Source organism: Acromyrmex echinatior, chromosome 10, assembly GCF_024713525.1.
Source record: "Acromyrmex echinatior isolate Ae372 chromosome 10, ASM2471352v2, whole genome shotgun sequence".
Taxonomy (NCBI): Eukaryota; Metazoa; Arthropoda; class Insecta; order Hymenoptera; family Formicidae; genus Acromyrmex; species Acromyrmex echinatior.
In genome coordinates this window covers 12,702,933-12,722,456 of record NC_141861.1, presented here as the reverse complement: position 1 = coordinate 12,722,456, position 19,524 = coordinate 12,702,933, and the positions used below count along the sequence as shown (strand labels likewise).

Below are 19,524 nucleotides of genomic sequence, written 5' to 3'. Positions count from 1 at the left end.
TTAGACAAAAGTTGTACGATTCGAAAGGGAATAAATAATGAAATTATTTTTCAAAAAAATCGATTTTTCAAGGTTATATAGAGGTCACCCATATCACTTTTTTAAATAGAATAGTATGATTTTTTTATACAATATAATTCCTATAATTATTCTGTATATAAAAGTATTAAGACAGCAATATAAAAAAACTACTAATTTACGAGATACTTTATACTCGTAACTTTTTGATAATCGTATCTTAATATTTACGTGAACGGAATAATGAGCTGAATTAATTGGTGTAAAGGAAATACATAGTTGTTTTAAAAAAATATGGCTGCAAAATAAATAATTTTTTAAATAAGCAAATATGTATTTTTTGTATACCAACTGATTCATCTCATTATTCTATTCATAAAAACATTAACGTATGATTATCAAAAAGTTAATAGTTTACGAATTACATTTTATGTCAATATATGCTAGAATAAAGTGTAAAATATCTCGTAAACTATTGGTTTTTTTTATATCACTATCTTAATATTTTTATATGCAAAACGTATTGTGTAAAAAAAAATCATGCCATACTTTTTTTTTTGAGGGGGGAAGTGCCTAACACATACCTCGGGGGAGAGCCCAGGGTTATGTGAAGCTTGTACCTACTAAAACCCTTCCGGGTGTCCTGAATGGACCATAGCTGAGGAGCTCCCAGGAACACGTGCAGCATACTTCTGGGAGCCCCTCAGGCTGTTGCCGAGTCGATCCCGCCCGGGGTCGGAGAAACGGCTCCAGGCGGCGCGTGGCACGGACTGCCCGAATCGGGCGCTGGGGGAGGGGGCACCATCCCAGCGCCCGCCCCCTCCCCGATTGTTGTCGAGGGGCGGAAGTTGGGGATCTCGGCCCCCCAAAGGGCGCCAATCGAGAGTTTGTCGCCCCTCATATCATCGATGTGTCGCGCCGCGAGACACGTTCTCGCGGCGCATTTCCCGCGCGCGGCGGTGCAGAGTCGTTGCGACTAGGAGTGGGGGGGCGGTACTACAACCCCGTGCGCAGGGGAGTCAATCCAGCGGTGCGACCCTGGGATCGACAGTCCGCCGCCGCTTCGTTGATCCTCGCGTCCGAGACGCGGGGCCTTCGATGATGATGGGGGAGGAGGGGCCCTTGACCCCGCATCCTCGTCATCATCCTCGTCTGCCTCCTCCGATATCGGGGAGGAAGGTCGCCGCAGTTCTCGCCCCGTGGCGCGGTCCTGGCGGCGCGTATGTGCGAGTGGGGGCCCGGGGCACGAGCGACCCGGCTGAAGCCGGCGCCCACGTGGTCCACCGCAATCATCCCGCCGCCCATCTTCCCCCTTCGTTACCTCCATCATCGCTGCCGCTGCCCGGCGACGGCGGAGGAGGGCCGCCCGGGACCTGCTCCCTCTCTCTTTCGGTTTCCTCCTTCTGTGACATAACCTGTTCGGAGGAGAATGCCTTCCAGGCGCTCTCCCCACTGACTATCGTCCTAAAGACCACCGGCAGGGAGAGATCCCCCCTATTTCATGGACCAGGACACCGCGCTCGCCTACCCAGGGCAAGCCTCGAACGTATGTTGCGCGGTGTCCCGGTCCCCGTCGCAGTGGCAACAGCGCGCGGTCGGCTCCCTTCCTATGCGACGCAGGTACTCCCCGAAACATCCGTATCCGGTGAGCACCTGCGTCATGTCGAATGATAGTCCGCCCCATTCCCTGCCTATCCATTCCTCTAGGCAGGGGAGGATGGCCTCCACGATCTGGGCGCCCGTTGTCGGCGGACTATACTCGAGAGTGGTACACCACTCTCTAAAGACCCGCCGACGGGTGTTCCCTCTCTGTCGGTCAATAGTCCCCGGGGGACTATTACGATTCCCCCCCCCCCCAAAGCCGAATGGCCTTCACCCTGGCGCAGGTCTCCGCCAGGGCGTCGGCCACATACTCGGCAGGAAGGATCCCCGCGAGGACCATGACGGCCGCATATGATACCGTCCTATAGGCCCTACAGAGGCCGTACTAAAGGCGAGCCGCCGTTGCACGCTGTGCAATCTATCTTGTATACGACGGCTGACCAGGGCCCTCTCACCCCACCGGAGCCCCGTAAAAGGCCCCGGACAGGACGACGTGCATATACGCCCGCCTGACCGACGCATTCAGACCGCGAAAGTTGGGCATAAGGCCGAGCAGAGCATCTACCCGGCGGCCCAATCGTGGGGCTGGCCTGTCGAAATGCTCGACGAAGCCCCAGCGACCATCCAAGGTGAGGTCCAAATATTTGATAGTGGGCCTCACCGAGACGCGGACTTCATCCACCACAATTTGGGCCGAGGGGGCATCCCGCTCTTCCCATCATGGAAGAAAATGACTTCCGTTTTAGCGGGGGCTACCTTCAGGCCCAACTCCCTTATGGAGCCGATCACGCACGCCACTGCGACGTTCGCCGCACACACGGCTCTTTCACAGGTCGGTCAGTGGTCCTCGGGGTAACGATCCCCCCCCGAAGCCGAATGGCCTTCACCCCGGCAAAGGTTTCCGCCAGGGCGTCGGCCACGTACTTGGCAGGGGGAATCCCCGCGAGGACCATGGCGGCGGCGTACGACACCGTCCTGTAGGCCCTACAGATGCGCAAGGCCAGCCGCCGTTGCACGCTGTGCAACTTCTGCTTTATTCGGCGGCTGGCCAGGGCCTTCCCACTCCATACCGGGGCCCCGTAAAGGGCCCCGGACAGGACGGCGTGCATATAAGCCCGCCTGACCGACCCGTTCGGACCGTGGAGGTTGGGCATGAGGCCGAGCAGAGCGTCTGCTCGGCGGCCCAACCGCGGGGCTAGCTCGTCGAAGTGTTCGACGAAGCCCCAGCGACCATCCACGGTAAGGCCTAGATATTTGATCGTTGGCCTCACCGGGACGCGGACATCATCCATCACTATATGTGCCTGAGGGGGCACCCCGCTCTTTCCATCGTGGAAGAAAAGAGCTTCCGATTTAGTGGGGGCCACCCTCAGGCCCAACTCCTTAATGGAGCCGACCACGCACGCCACTGCGACGTTTGCCGTACCGACGGCTCTCCCCCAGGTCGTGGCCCCGACCACCACCAACGTGTCGTCCGCGTAACAAACGACGTGACAGCCGGGGGGTAGGGCCGCGCGGAGAACGTAGTCGTATGCGACGTTCCAGAGTAGGGGTCCCAACACGGACCCCTGTGGAACGCCGCACGACACGTCCCTCCGCTGCTGAAGTCCCGTTTTGTTATGGAACTCCAGCTGCCTGTCCCGGAAATAGTCCTCTATAATAGCGACTAGGTAGGGGGGCAAGAGGTGATGTCCTCTCATCGCCCCCACTACCCGGCCCCATGGGATGCTATTAAAGGCGTTGGCGATGTCAAGGGATACCGCCAACGCCACCTCCCCTCCCGCGGTCATCTGCTCCGTGAGGGCCCTGACTTGCCTGACGGCGTCGATAGTCGATAGACCCTCCCGGAAGCCATACTGACCGCGGGATAGATTGGGACCATCCCGGGACAGGTGCCGGACGATGCGGGCAGCGATGACTCGCTCCAGCAATTTCCCCGCATCGTCCAACAGGCATAACGGCCTATAAGCGGAGAGACTCTCCGCTGGCTTGCCCTCTTTACGGAGGAGGACAAGCCTGGCCCTTTTTCACGGCCTGGGAAATATGCCGTCTCTGAGGCAGCTCGTGAAGAGCCGCCTCAGACGGCTGCCCACTATGGGAGCCGCGGCGAGCCAGACCCTTCCGTGTACACCAGAGGGTCCGGGCGCCCGCGGCCTCCCCTTGAGGCGGGCGAAGACCATCACCATCTCCTCCCGGGTGACGCCCAGCTCCTCCGTCCATTCGGACGGGGGGCCGACCCTCTCCGGTATTTCCCTTTCCCTATTGGGAAAGAGGGCGGCCACCACATCCTCCAGGAACTGAGCGTCCAGGGTTTCCATTATCGGGGGGTCCCACGGACGAAATTGCTTCGTCACAATTTTATAGGGCTTCCCCCACGGATCCCTGTCAAGGGAGGAGACGAGGTCGCGTCAAGCGTCGGCCTTCGCCCTCCTAATGGCCGCTCTAAGGGCGCTCCTAGCTTCACGGAGCGCCTCGGCGGCCACTTCCACCTCCTCGTCGGTGCCCCGTCGTCTGCGGCGGGTGAACCTCCGTCGGGCAGCTACGGCGGCCCGTCGTAGCTCAGCTATCCCTCGGACCACCAGTAGACTGCCCTCCTCGCCACAGGATGGCAGAGGGGCATCGACGCGCGCGACATGGCGTCCCCGAGCCATTCGGCCTCCTCCGCCACCGAGCGGGCCTGGTTGGGTTCCGGCCACGTGGAGGAGAGGAGGCTCACCTCGAGGGCGCCGGGGTCCAACTTGCGCAGGGCCCATCGACGTTCCTTCTCATGTAGGCGGCGTCTTATCGACACCTCCGTGGGGGTGGACACCAGCTCCATGCGGATCAGACGATGATCCGACAATTCTCCTAAGGAGCTGGCGTCCATGTGCCAACCACGTATCCTGGCGGCAGCCGCGGGGGTCGCCCACGTCAGATCGACAACGGACTCCCCCCGGGCCCCCACGAAGGTACTGGGACGGCCTCTATTCAACAAGACTAGGCCGTGCCTCGCCGCCCACAGCAGGGTGCTGTCGCCCCTGGAGTCGGTGGATGGGGAACCCCACTCTAACGCATGGGCGTTGAAGTCCCCACCCACGAGTACTGGCCTGGGGGAGCGTCGTCTGATGTGCTCCCCCAGAGACTCCAGGGCGTCCTCATATTCCCTCCTCGTTAGTCGAGGAGGGAAGTAGCACCCCGCTACATCGATGGGCCCCCACTCTACCAGAGCGAACCCCTTCGCCGCCGATATTGGAATCATCGGCGGGGTGTCGCGCGCGTGCCGGCTAACCACCGCCACTCGTCCCAGGGAGTCCCCCGCCCAGTTGGGGTGACTCTCCGGGATATGGTATGGGTCTGCGGCGATGGCCAGTCCACCCCCCCACTCGGCGAGGCACTGCATTAGCATGCTTTGCGCCCCGGCCGAGTGGTTGAGGTTAACCTGGGCGAGGACAAGGGACATTAATTGTTGTTACCTCGTTCCTCGCCCCCACCGACGTTGGATTTGTCGGCCACGTCTGCGACCGCCGTGGGGGGTGACTCCTCCACGACGGCCATCTCAATGTCGGCCACTGTTACGGCCGACGTTGTCTCTGCGGTGGTCGCTGCCGCCGCGGGGGGCTGTCCCGCAACGGCAGTGAGGGGGCCACTGGGCTTCTGCCCCCCCTTCTTGCCCTTCGCTTTAGCGGCGGCGCATCCGGCGCCGCCGATGCGGTGCCCCGAGGGGCGGCCGAGCTCGCGGCACACGGGGCAATCGACCTTAGCGCGGCACTCTCTCGCCGCGTGGCCGATGCCCCCACACCGGTAGCAGCACCCGGAGCGATCCACGGTGCTTGTGCATTTGGCCTGGACATGGCCAGCTTCCAAGCACCGGAAGCATTGGAGGCTCCGGGCCGGCAGCAGGGCCACCCTGCAGCTCGACCACACCACCTTGACTCGTGAGGCGGCCACTAATTGTTTGGCCGCCTCTACGGGGCACCGCACCCAGCAGGTGCCCAGCCCGTTGGGGGCCCTGCTGACTTCTCCCACCTTAAATTCCGGTGGGAGTCGCTTGCAGGCCCTCGCCAGATTCTGTGCCACCTCGGTGGGGGTGGCCGAATCATCGAGTCCGGTGACCCGGATCTCGGCCGTCTTCGATGGGCGGGACACCCTCACATCGTCCCTGTTTGCGAAGACGGCCGTCAGCCTCTCGGCCAGCGCGTTCGCCTTGACTCGACTTTCCGGGCCCCGGACCTCCCAAATAAGGGCCCCTGTGATGGCCCTCCTGGGACGGAGATCCTCGATCCCCACGTCCTTGAGGGAGATCGAGGATCTTGCCTTCCCTACCACCTCTTGGTAGGAGGTAGGGTCGGCGCAGGTCACCACTATGGCCGCTGAACTTGGCGGCCTCAATTTCGGGAGGGGAGCCTTCTTGCCGGAGGCTGGAGGCCTCGCGGCAGTGCTCTCCTTCATCGCCGTCCCGCCCTTTTTCCCACCGCTCCCCTTTTTATTGGGAGCGGGGGCCACGGGCGCCACGGCGCTCTTCGCGCTCTTGGGGAGGGGCCGGGGCGGCTCCGCTTCCGCCTTCTTCGCCTTGGCGGCCGCTCTCTTTGCCCCCCTCGAAACGACCTGCGTCCAGGTCGCCTCGTTCGCGTCCGTCTCCGTCCCCCCGTCCACAAATGTTTTGGGGACAGCCGGGGGCGGTAGATTCGCCTTAGCGGCGGGGGGAGGCGCGTTGGCTGCGCTCTCTCCCGTCTTGGGAGCGGCCTTGGCGGCCCTCTTCGCCGGTGTGGCAGCGGCCAGACCGCTCCGCGGCTTTGTTGACGGCGCCGTCATCGGGGCGACCCCCATCTCCCGCAGGAGACGGAGCAGGAGCCGCACGATGAGCCGCTCGATGCGGCCCTCCTCATCATCGACCCTGTCGGCATTCTCCCTCCTTTTATTTTTCGAAGGGGGTGTCTTGCCAGCAGGAGCGGTCCTGTCCGCGACGGCCGCCAGGGGGTTCAGCTGCTTGTTAACTCCCTGCAGAGGAGGCCTGAAATATGGAGATCTCAGGTCCTCCTCCGTGACCGTCACGCGCGGCCTCTCCCCCTCCGCGGGAGCAGTCCTTCCTCTAGTCCTAATTGGACTGCGGTCGCCAGCCAGGCTATCGGGACCCGACCACTCCATGATCGAGTCCCATTCCATTCCCGGCACCCTATCCCTGCCGGATGTGCGACGGGAGGTGGACCTCCCCCGGCCGTGTTCCAGTACCGCGACCCTGGAGCGGAGGAACACCAACTCTTCATTCAGCCGGCGTCTCCTTCGTCCAGGCGAGTCTGGAGCATTCCTCCCTCTGGTCTATGTTCGCGGCTAGGCTGCTATCACCCGCCCTCGTAAAGACTGACGTGAGGGCTGCGGACAGCTTGGTGTATGCTGTCCACATATCCCTCACTATGTCGCCCCTGATGTTCTTTGATCGCTCAACCGACTTGGCAATGGTCGCCAGTTCGCGTGTTGCGACCGCGGCGACTGCGCAAATCGGTTGTTCGTCGAACTCGAGGGCGAGTTCGACAGCCTTCTCTTTGGCCTTCCTGACCGATGTGGAGGATGGCTCAACTTCCGGATCTAAAATCGTCCGGTGGTCCTTTCTTAGCTGCCGGGCTTTAGCCTTTTCGGCCTTCTTTGCCATTGCCTCGGCAGTATATTTTCCGACATGTTCGGGATTTAGAGCTGGCTTCCCCCTGGACCTTTTTGTTGACTCCCCCTCGGAATCCGAGGAGGAGACAACACATTCGGCCGGCCGTTTTCGGCTCTCTCCTCCAAGGGAGCTCAGCGAGACCGTAGAACCGGCCCTCGACAGCGCTCCCTCGTAGGCGACCGCCTCGGCGCGCGCCCCGGCCTTGCTGCTCGCAGGGCCGGGACGTTGTTTGTGCGAACTGTCGCTCATAGTTGAGCGAGCGTCCGCCTCTACACTCTGAAGCGAGCGTTCTCCCTCCACATTATGTTGAGAATTTATATTGTCCATTAGATTGATGCCCACGGCCCGCAGCGGCTCCGCCAGCCAGGGTGTACCCTCACCCCTCCCCCGAAGAATCAGGAGAGGGGGCCCCGAGTTCCTCCGGGGGGCTAGCATATGGCTCGGGTCCCCGGAATGTATCATCGGGGACACTGGCCTCCGGCCCCTTACTCCCCGTGAGCGGATGTGGTGCGAGCCCACTCACGAGTTTCAGGGGTCCCTCGTCTCCGATGTCGAGGGCACCGCTGCGGGTGGCGCCACCCGGGGCGGCCCCACGGACGGTTCAGATCACGGAAGCGGCGCCCCTTCCGGACCCTAGCCGCCGTGGCGACCAGCGTTGTTTGCGCCGCCCGGTGTCCCGCTTCGGAAGGGACGCCGTCGCGGAGACACCGGGCACAATACTCGACGCCCCCCCGGCCCCGACCTCGGAATACGTCCGAGCGACCCGGAGGGGGCGGGAGTCGCGCGCCCTGCCTCCGAATACGTCCGAGCGGCCGCGCGACCCCCCACCAGGAGAGACGGGTGGTTCCGCGACAGACCGAAGTCCGCGCGGCCCCGTCTTCCCCTACGGACAGAGTCCGCACCTCTCGAGGCGGGAGAAGTCCCCGGTGCAATGAGCCGAGGCTCTCGGAGACCCCATCCCCCTCAGTGGCATGAGCCAGCCTGCAGCCAGGAGCACCCAGCATACGGGCCGTCTCGTCTGCGGGAGCACCCGCGTCGATCCTTTTGCACGCAAATCCCAAAGGAACCACCCCACCTCACAGGGAGGAGGGGAGGGCCCCACGGGGGTCTACGTGCAGTGGGGGTCGAAACCCCACATCACGCACGGGAAGGGAGCAATCCTCCCCCTGACGGTGCCGTGCCACCGGGCGATTGAAGTCAGGGCCGCCAACCCCTACCGGCACACTGGAGACCCGTCCCGAAGGACGAGACCCCAGGAGTCCCTCCCACGAGGAGAGGAGACCCTTGGGGTGCCGGACCCGGTCTACAGACTCCCCCCGTGAGGAGGGAGTCCGTACAGGCTGCTCTTAGACCCCCGCGTGCCGCAAGCGACCCGCGGGGGAGCCCTCTCACCACGACAAGGTGGCAGCCCGCGAGAGGGACAAAAGAAATCAGGAGCAGAGTGCTCCATCCTTCCCAGCCCCTCCGATTTTCGCCTAGAGGGGATTACATCCCGTTATAAAATCTGCACAGCCCCTCAGGTTCACTGGTCTAGAGGGACCGTGTGGTACGCCCGCCACCTCCGATTGTTTTATATATATATTGCGCACATACGCATATATACATATCTATATATATATATATATATATATATATATATATATACATACACACGCGCAGCAGGGCACATATATATATAGTAGGGTGAGGCAGAACCCCCACTACAGCAGACGCCTGTGTTGGCAGAGGAGGCTACCTCCGCTCGCAGGTACCGGCGGCGGCAAGTGGTTAAAACCACCGCATCCAGCCGGATCTCTCCACTCCAGGCGAAAGGAGGGAGCGAGCCCCATTGCTCCCGGGCGGGCAACCGGGAGCGGGACACCATGCGAACGGTATTCACCCCCCCCACCGGTCAGGCCATGCCATGAGTTCGGAAGTGTTCCCGCCATATTGCCGGATCACCTCCGAGTCGCGCCCGCACTTCATGTTTTATACATGGGAAAGGCGGACCCCTGTTCGGCCGTGGATACTTCGGGGACCGGTCCCTTGCTACCCCCAGCCTCCTTCCCGTGTCCCTGCCATTCGTAGATTATCCAGAGGAAGGCAAGCCTCTGTTCGATGGCGAGTGGCATCAGCACCGGTGCAGCGCCTATCCGCCATCTGTACCCGTGTCCCTGCGTCCGTGTTTTCGAACTAGGGGGAACGCAGACCCCTGCTGGCCGGTGTGTGTCGGATTCCCGAAGGAAGAGCCGCGACGATCCACCTCCCTTACCCGTGTTTCTGCATCCGAGCCCCTCTCGGAAGCTGTATTGACCGCGAGACAGGTTAGGACCATCCCGGGACAGGTGCCGGACGATGCGGGCGGTGATGATGCGCTCCAACAATTTTCTCGCATCGTTCAGCAGGCATATAGACCTGTACGCGGAGGGACTTTCCGTCGGCTTGCCTTCCTTGCATAGAAGGACAAGCCGAGCCCTCTTCCACGACCTAGGAAAGCTTCCCTCTTTGAGGCAGCTGGTATAGAGTTTACTCATGATGGGGGCCGCGGCGAGCCAGATCCTACCGTGAATGTCGTCGAGTCCGGGCGCCCGCGGCCTTCCCCTCAGGCGAGTGAAAGCCTTCCCCATCTCCTCCCCGGTGACGCTCAGCTCCTCCGTCCATCCAGACGGGGGGCCAGTCCTCTCTGGGATATCTCTTTCCCTGGTGGGAAAGAAGGCGGCCACCATGTTCTCCAGGAACCGAGCGTCCAGAGTTTCCGCTATCGGGGGGGGGGGGGGCCCACGCTTCTTCGTTACGATCTTATAGGGCCTCCCCCACGGGTCCCTGTCCAGGGAGGAGACGAGCTCCCACCAGGCGTTGGCCTTCGCCTTCCTTATGGCCGCCCTAAGGGCGCTTCTTGCGTCTCGGAGCACCCCGGCGGCCGCTTCCTTCTCCTCGTCGGTGCCTCGCCGCCTGCGGCGTGTATACATCCTCGTGACAGCCACGGTGGGCCGACGCAGCCCTTCGGACCACCAGTAGGCTGCCCTTCTCGCCATTGGACGACAGCGATGCATCGCACGCGCGCGACATGGCGTCCCCGAGTCACTCGGCCTCCTCCTCCACCGTGTTGGCCGGGTTTCGTTCCGGCCAAGTGGAGGAGAGGAGGCTCACCTCGAGAGTGCCGGGGTTTTCGCAGGACCCATCGACGTTCCACCTTTTGTCGGCGTCTACGTGACACCTCCGCGGGAGTGGACACCAGCTCCATCCGGATCAGCCGGTGATCCGACAACTCCCCCAGGGAGCTGGCGTCCACGTGCCATCCCTTTATTCTGATGACCGCGGGAGTCGTCCACGTCAGGTCAACGATGGACTCCCCCGGGACCCCCACGAAAGTGCTGGCACGGCCTCTGTTGAGCAAAATGAGGCCATGCCTCGCCGCTTACAGCAGGGTGCTGTCACCCCTGGAGTCGATGGATGGGGAACCCCACTCCAACGCGTGGGCGTTGAAGTCCCCATCCACCAGTATTGGCCTGGGGGAGCGCCGGCTCATATGCTCCCCCAGAGACTTCAGGGCGTCCTCGAATTCCCTCCTGCCTAGGCGAGGAGAGAAATAGTACCCCGTGACGTCGATGGGCCCCCAATCTACTAATGTGAACCCCTCCCCCGTCGATATGGGAATCAATCGGCGGGGTGTCGCGCGCGTGCAGGCTGACCACTCGACCCAGAGAGTCCCCCGCTCAGTTGGGGTGACTCTCTGGGATTCGGTAGGGCGATGGCCAGCCCTCCCTCCCACTCGGCGAGGCATTGCATGAACATGTTTTGTGCCCCGGTCGAGTGGTTGAGGTTGGTCTGGGCGAGGGCGCAGGACATTATTTGATTACTTGGTCTCTCGCTCTTCGCCCTCCCCGTCCATTTTGTCGGTCTCATCGGCCGCCGTGGTTGTCCCCGGCACGACAGCCATCTCGACGTCGGCCGCGGCACTGCCGCCACCGTCGCCGTCGCGAGGATCTGCCCCGCGACGGTGGGAGGACCGCTGAGCTTCTGACCCCCCCTCCTCTTCTCTTTCGTCTTTGCGGCGGCGCATCCGACGATGCGGTGCCCCGAGGGGCGGCCGAGCCCACGGCACACGAGGCAATCGACCTTTGCGCGGCACTCTCGCGCCGCATGCCCCCGCACTGATAACAACACCCGGAGCGGTCTACGGTGCTGGTGTACCTCTGCTGCATGTGCCCGGCTTCCAGGCATCTGTAGCACTGTACGAGGGCGGTCCGATAAGTACTTAGCCTACAAAAGAAAAACGAAAATTTTGGAAAAGTGGCGATTTATTTCTCAACATAGTCTCCTTTTAGCTCAATACACTTGACCTAGCGATGCTCCAACTTCTTTAACCCGTCTAAAAAGTACGTTTTCTCGAGATCTGCAAAGTAGGCCTCCGTGGCAGCGATGATCTCCTCGTTCGACTGAAATTTCTGCCCGGCGAGTGACTTTTTCAAGTTTGGAAACAAAAAGAAGTCGCACGGGGCCAAATCTGGAGAATATGGTGGATGGGGAGCAGCTCGTAGCCCAATTCGACCAATTTGTCGAATCACCGACCGATATTGCTTTTTTCATTTTTCTAAAATCCGCGGACACGCCCGCTTCCACACACGTCAAAACAAAACTACAAGTCCGATTCGGCTGAAATTTTGACAGTAGCCGTCTACGAGAATGTACTACACGTTAGTAAATTTCTCTTGCGATAGTGGTTCCATCGGGCGTTGAGGCTAAGTACTTATCGGTCCGCCCTCGTATGTTTCCACACAGCATTGCCACGAGTCGGTGTCGAAAGACCGAATGGCTCTTATGTGGCTAACAGAGAATTGATTGATTGATTGAATGATGATTGAATGATGGTTTTGGTTTTGACATTGCATCCTGGAGCTGCTGGCCCTCTCAGCACCTTGATCCCTCTGCTTGAGGTTCTTTGATGTCGAGGTCGGGGTCGGCATCTCTAAGGAGGACTTATCGACACAGCATAGCTACGAGTCGGCGCCGTAAAGGCCAAATGGCTCTTATGTGGCATCACAACCACAAAAATTGTGGCGGAGCCGCTCGTTTAAACCCTGCCGTCGCTGCCTCCCCTTTTCACGGAAAGGAAGGCGATGGCGGTGGGTGAGAGATCCCTTTGGGACCGACACGGTTCGAGCTCGGGCCCTGGCGGAACCAGGGAGTCTAACGAGCGGATGAATTTCACTTCAAATATTCATATATATATGTATCTACATTTTCAGCTTTTTCAGCTCACATCAAACACCGATGGATGAATGCTTAATGGTAAGCGTAATTTCCAAATAATGGCGCTCGTTCAAAGGCCAAGGTGTAGGAAGTCGTGCTTAGGGTTTGCATGGCTGCGGAACGTAAACCGAGTAGTCTCGAATGACCTGTCGCCCCCCTGGAGTAATCAGACTTTGTGGCGTATGGGTGCGCCACTTGATTTCTTCCTTCTACCAAAGCAAAAGTAATAACTATATGGAAGTCAATAATAATAATAATAATAATAATAATAATAATAATAACAACAACAGTAAAGAAAGGCAAAATCTGAACACCAAGGCTGGGAGAATAGCCAAGATTAGCAAGGGTCAAAGTGTCAAGATAGTCCTGGAGAGATGTGACGCTCGAAAAGGGCCAATAAAGACAATTAGTAAACTTCGCGCTGTCAAAATAGCCCTGGAGCGATGTGACAATCTGGTGAAGCAATACCAACAACAAAAAAGACAAGTGGCGAAAACAGACAAAAAGTACCATCGTGAAGTCAGCATAGTCCTACAAAGATGCGATACGCAAGAATATGAACCGCAAAGACATGGCATTCAGGCGGTATCATCTGGCTCTAAGTCAATAAAAGTCAGGATACTGCAGCTGAACATGGGGCGGTCAGCTGCGGTAACAGGCGAGGTACATCAGCTCGTCGCCAAAAAGCAACTTGACATCCTGTTATTACAGGAACCATATGTACAGGAAGTAAGGCGAGAGCCACACCTTTTATGGGTTAGGAACGGGGATGAAAGTTGCTGCAGTGCGCTTGGAACGCCCATGGGCGATGATAGCGATCAGCAACTCCCGGCTGCAGATGATATTCGTCTCGTAGCCTAGTACAACCCATTGTGTGTGTGCGGAAGTGCAGGCCCCTGGCCTATCAATATACGTCGTGTCATGTTACTTTCAGTACAGCAACGAAATCGAGGGCCACCTCAGGCACCTCGAAAAGGTGTTTCATTTCCTGAGGGGCGAAAGACTTATAGTGGCGGTAGATGTCAACGCGCGATCGTCGCTCTGGGATTCCCCTGACGAGACTGACGAAAGAGAAAGGAAGTTTGAGATCCTCATCCGCGTGTTTGGCCTTGAGGTAATAAACGAAGCCTATCAAGGGCCCATCTTCGAAACGAGGAGGGGATCGTCTTTCATAAATGTGACCCCTCTGTGACACCCCTGGTGTCCTCTCAAATAAGCCAACTCATCGGCACATGGAAGGTGAGGCGAGAATGGACAATTAGTGACCACAGTCCCGTAGAGATCAGTCTGAGGACACCAAGGATGCCAAATGACCGCAGGACTACGAACAGTAGGTTCGACGTACGACGGGCCGATTCAGTGAGAGCTTGAAAGATCTATCCGGATCAAGGCTTGGGGCCCTCAGCCCGAGATCTGCGGAGGCAGTAGAAAGAATGGCCGGAGAGTTACAGGAGGTTATCTTGGAAGCATGCGAGAAATCGATGAGGAAAAGAGTTTTTAGAAAGTCGAATCCGTAGTGGACGGAAGAACTGACAAAGATGAAAAAAGAGGTGAGCCGGAAAAGGAAAATGATCCAAGCATTAAGAGGATCAAGAAAACAAAGGACTGAATCCGAAGTTAAAGCAATCAGTACCTTACAGCAAGAATATCAAAAGTCCAAACGCCAATACAACAAGGCGATAAGAAGGACGAAGTATGAAAGCTGGCAAAAGTTTGTCACAAAATGCGGCAATGAAAAGCCATGGGGCTTTGTATATAAACAGCAAGCGGACAAGCTGAAAATAGAAAAGGTCAAAGGCACGCTTAGAAGAGGTGAGTACCTAACAAAGACCGTAGAAGAGACCGTAGAAGAGACAGTACAATGGTTGCGAGATATGCATATACTAAATGATCTACGCCATGAAGATACGCAAGAACAAGGCGAAATAAGAAACCTAGCAAAAATAGCGCCAGATACAGCGAACGCCCCATTCTTCACGGGGAAAGAAATGGATATAGCGGTCAAAACATTCAAAAACGACAAAACTCTAGGTATAGACTTGATAGAGATCAAAGTATTAAAAATATCGGTAAGAGAAATCCTTGAACAATTCCTAAGGTTGTGTAATGGATGCCTTCAGTGGGGCGTCTTTCCTAAAATCTGGAAGGAGGGCTCATTACGAGTCCTTCTGAAGGGTGAGGACAAGGACGTGAAGGATCCAAAATCCTATATGTCAAAGACCTATATGTCTCCTCCCTGTAATAGGGAAACTCTTCGAGAAGCTTCTCAAAATGCGCCTAACAGACACGGCACTGGCGCCGGGAAGGGTCTCTGATCGGCAGTTCGGTTTTATGCCGGCCAGGAAGATGCGGTCATGGAGCTCCGGCGAGCAGTCTCTGCCTCCGAAGGGAGGTATACCGTGGCGTTGCTCTTTTACATTTCCGGTGCCTTTGACAACGTCTAGTAGTTGTGGCCCCTAGTGTTGCAAGGACTAAAGTCAAGAGGTGTCCTAAAAATGTCTTCGAAGTTCTTTGAAGTTATTTCGATAAAAGACAAGTGAGCATCTCAATAGGCGATACAAAAGTATCGAAGTGGGCAACAAGAGGATGCCCGCAGGGTTCAGTGCTTGGGCCAACCTGCTGGAACTTAATATTCGATGAATTACTAAGAATAGAGACACAGGCTAAAGATCGCTCCATAGCATATGCAGACGATCTTGTTATATTGGTAAACGGTAACTCCTGAAGGGAGATAGAAGTTAAAAGCCAGGAACTAGTAGACCAGATAGTTGGATGGTGCAAATCGGCCAAACTCCAAATCTCCGAGCGACTGAAGCAATCTTGCTTAGAAGAGCGAGGAGTTAAGGAGGGCCCAAGTCGACAGACAATGAGGAGTACGCCAGGATAGAAAGCCAAAGAAAAGGAAAAGAAAAGTAAACTTTAAAAGTAGACCACCCGCTGTTAGGATAGGTGAGTCAAAAATCAAATTCAAAGACTCGGTTAGGTACCTTGGTGTTCATTCGACAGGGGTATGCGAGTCGAAACATATTGCAAATATCTAAAGAGTAAAGTAGGATCACTCTTCAACAAGCTGGGCAAGCTGGCAAGATCCCAATGGGGTCTTAAATATAAAATGCTTTCCACAATTTACCGGGGAATGTTCATCCCAGTAGTCACATATGCGGCTGCAGGATGGGTCAATCTGTGTACTGTGAAAGACAAGAAAGTTCTTAGGGTTGTGCAGCGTGAAGTGCTTATAGCACATACAAGCGCATATCGCACAGCATCATGGAGTCATTCTGCGTGGTAGCAGAACAAACTCCCATTGACCTCTTCCTAGATGAGCGTAGGATCCTATATGAGGTAAGAAAGGGCAAGGACATAGAGGTAAACGGAACCGTAATCGGAAAGGATACGGAAGACGTCAAGAAAATAATAAGACGAATGTTGGCGCTTATGAGAGTGTGTGTGGCTTGGTACCAGCCCGTTGGCTGTGCTGCGTGATCGTGGCGTGTTAGCGACGTGTCGTGTCGCTGATGGGGCCCGCCGAAGGGGAGGGCATGCGCGCAACTATGCTGCCTGTGTGTAACCGCCGTGCTTCTCTCTGTCGGTTTTCGAGATGATTCCGTGTGCGATCTTCTTGCAGTGAACACGTACAAGACCAGTGCAAAAACTATATTTTTATTCTTTGACCTGATAGTATACGCGAGTGCAAATCTAGAAATAATAAAGTATTTTATATCATGGCATGGTTTTATCTTTTATCTCGCGCAGCCAATTCCTTCGGGCAAGTCACAAGGCATGAGACACAAGTCTCTGACTAAGAGAAAATAGCGTTCCACATAGCACAACGAGGACACCACGGTCCTCTCCCTAACAACGAGAGATAACAAAGATGTGGTAAACCAGATGGGAAGAGACAAAGAGTCGAGTGACGTTCATTTTCTTCAACAACATACAAGGAAGGCTTCAGTCCGAATGGGTTCGGCTCAACTATTGGTCCACACAGACTCTAACTGGGCATGGAAATTTCTATGCGAAACTTTCCCAATTAGGGCTCACTGAAGATAGCTCGTGCAAATGCGGAGCTAAAGAGGTACAGTCTGGCATCTCATCCTAAAGTGCCTAGAATTTGAGGCGCAAAGAATCATCTTACGAGATGTAGTTTCTCATAACGAGTGGAAACTGCCTGAGGCAATACAATTCCTAGTATCAAACGCCGAAGCATTTCAAACACTCGTCGACTTCTCTAAAGAAACCCTATGGATAAAGCAACCTCAAAGACAGGACTAGATTCTGGAACTGCTCATCAAGACAGGGCCGATGCCCTTGAAGCGGTGTGTGAAGCTGAGTCAAAGAAGACTTGCCCTCATTACAGGAACACTCCTGACAAAGTGACCCCGTAACTCATCAGAGTAAACACACGCACCACGAAGCAGTTTAGGAGAACACTTTCATTACAGGGTCAGAGCGTGCGTCTGGGGACGAAATGCAAATGAGTAGGCCTTCCCGTGGTTCCCCGTGAGCGTGAGGCGCCTCGACCCCAGGACTCGAGATGCGTCGCGGCGAAACTACTCATTCCTGCAGAAAAGCTCTGCAGGCGCTGCTGGGTTTTTCAATCGCCATTTTCGGGGCAGCTTCGCTGGCTGGTAGATGGTAGTTGTGGCATACCTTTGTGAGTGAGGTGGCATGTTCGCTTCCGACTGCGAGTCGGAGCCGACTAACAATAACTGTAGCACTGTATGCTCTGGGCCGGCAGCAAGGCCATCCTGCAGCTCGCCCACCCTACCCTGACACGGGAGGCGGCCAACAGTTTTTTAGCCGGCTCTACAGGGCACTTCGCCCAGCACGATCCCAACCAGTTGGAGGCCCTACTGACGTCCCCCACTTTGAATTCCCACGGGAGACGTCCACAGGCTCCTGCGAGCTCTTTGGCCACCTCCGTGGCCGAGTCATCGAGGCCAGAGATCCGAATCTCCGTCTTCGACGGACGGGACACCCTCACGTCGTCCCAATCCGCAAAGACAGCCGACAGTCTCTCAGCCAGGACATCGGCTTTGGTCCGGCTTTCCGGGCCCCTCATCTGGGACAGATGGGAGCAGATCCCCACATCTTTCAATGAGATTGAGGATCTCGCCTTGCCCACTACCTCCTGGTACTTAGTTGGATCGGCGCACGTCAGGGTGATTGCCGCCGAATTGGACGGCTTGAGTTTCGGAAGGGGAGGTCTCTTGTCGGAAATTTTGGAGCCTCCAGCGGTGCTCCCCTTCTTCGTTTCTCTGCCCGTTTTCGCTTCGCTTCCGGTCTTGGAGCGGAGGCCCCGGGTTTTTTAGGCGGCCGGGGCGGCGCCATCTCGGCTTTTCTCCTTGGCGGCCGCCCTCTTGGCCGCCTTTGAGACTACCTGTGCCCAGATTGCCTCGTTGCCATTTTCCGCCGCGCGCGTTTCGTCCCCGGGTGGTTGGGGGATCTTAGTCGCGGGGGGCGGCAAGTCCCTCCTCGCAGCTGGAGGAGGCACGTTGGACGTGCTCCCCTTCGCCTTGGGAGCGACTTTTGCGGTGACCTCCTCCTTCGCCAGTTGAGCGGGAGGCTGGCCGTCCCGTTTGGCGGGTGGTCGATCCTCTCTCCTGGAGGGTCCATTTTGGGACCGCGCCGTCGTCGGAGCCATCCCCATCTTCCGCAGGAGGCAAGACAGGAGCCGCTCGAGGACCAGCTCGATCCTCCACTCCTCGTCGTCCTTCCCATCGGTCTTCCCCTTCTTCTCCTTTGCCGGGGACTTTTTGCCGGCGGGTGCGACTTTATCCGTCGCGGCCGCCAGGGGATTCAATTGCTTCGCAACCCCCTGCAGAGGAAGCCTGAAGTACGATGTCCTCAGGTCCTCTTCTGTGACCACGACGCGGGGTCGCGGCTCCCCCTCCGCGGGAGCGGCCCGTCTCGCCGCGGACCCCTCTTCCCGCGTTTTAACGGGGCTGCGGGCGCCGATCGAGCTCTCGAGGCCCAACCATTCTATGGTCGAGTCCCACTCGAGAGCCGACGCTCTGTCCCGCTCCGATGTCGCCGTGCAGCGGGAGGTCGATTTCTCCCTCTCTCTTTCGCTCTCCAAAATCGTGTTCCTGGAACGGAGGAGCACTAGCTCTCGATTGAGCCTTCGCCTCTCCTCTGCCCAGGCCTCCGATCCAGAGCGGTCGGCGCTGCCGTCGACCGTCAGGCTGCCGTCCGTGCCCTCGTCACGACCGAGCTGAGGGCCGCGGACAGCTTGGGGTCGCTGTCCATAGATCCCTCACTATGTCCCCCTTGATATTGCGGAACTTCTTCACCGCCTTGGCGATGGCGCCCATCTCGCGCGTTGTCACTGCGGCAACAGCGCACAGGGGTTGCTCGTCGTATTCAAGGGCGAGCTCGACGGCCTTCTCCCTGGCCCTCTTCGCAGACATAGAGGCGGGTTCCACCTCCAGTAGTCATTAATGGCCCGGTGGTCCCTCGTAGTTGGCGGGCCTTTGCTTTTTCGGCCCTCTTCGCCCTGGCCTCGGCCATAAACTTTCCCACATGATCGGGGTTCAGGGCCGGTCTCCCTCTCGATCGTTTCGTGGTCCTCTTCGGAATCCGAGGAGGAGATTACAAAGTCGGCCGTTCTCTTTCGGCCCTCCCGGCTTTCGCCCCCGAGGGACCTCAGCGAGGCGGCGATGCGGTCCTCGAGAGGGCACTCTCCGAGGCGGCAGCCTCGACGCGGGCCCCGACCTTGCTGCCAGCAGGGCCGGGACGTGCCTTCCGAGGATTTCCGCCACCCTCTGTTTCGCCCGTAATTGGGCGACCATCTGCCTCGACGCTCTTCGATAAGCGTTCTTCGTCCGCGTTGTTTTTTGATGAGATTAGTGACATTTTGTATTATGCCTACGGCCCGCAGCGATTCCGCCAGCCAGGTATCCTCACCTCTCCCCCGGAACCTGTCCAGGAGAGGGCCCCGAGTTCTACCGGAGCTGGCATATGGCTCGGGTCCCCGAAATGTATCATCGGGGACACTGGCCTCCAGCCCCTTACTTCCCATGAGCGAATGTGGTGCA

At 57.5% G+C, this 19,524-nt stretch overlaps 2 protein-coding genes across 2 annotated transcripts; both read right to left on the bottom strand.

Moving 5' to 3' along the window:
* Nucleotides 1-4,183: 4,183 nt before the first annotated feature.
* On the bottom strand, nucleotides 4,184-5,005 carry LOC147908384 (uncharacterized). The gene has a single exon (XM_087410105.1). The coding sequence runs from the start codon at nucleotides 5,003-5,005 to the stop codon at nucleotides 4,184-4,186; it is 822 nt and encodes a 273-aa protein (XP_087266231.1).
* LOC147908383 (uncharacterized) lies at nucleotides 4,906-6,822 on the bottom strand. The gene has a single exon (XM_087410428.1). The coding sequence runs from the start codon at nucleotides 6,760-6,762 to the stop codon at nucleotides 5,059-5,061; it is 1,704 nt and encodes a 567-aa protein (XP_087266554.1). The 5' UTR covers nucleotides 6,763-6,822; the 3' UTR covers nucleotides 4,906-5,058.
* Between the last annotated feature and the right edge of the window lie 12,702 nt (nucleotides 6,823-19,524).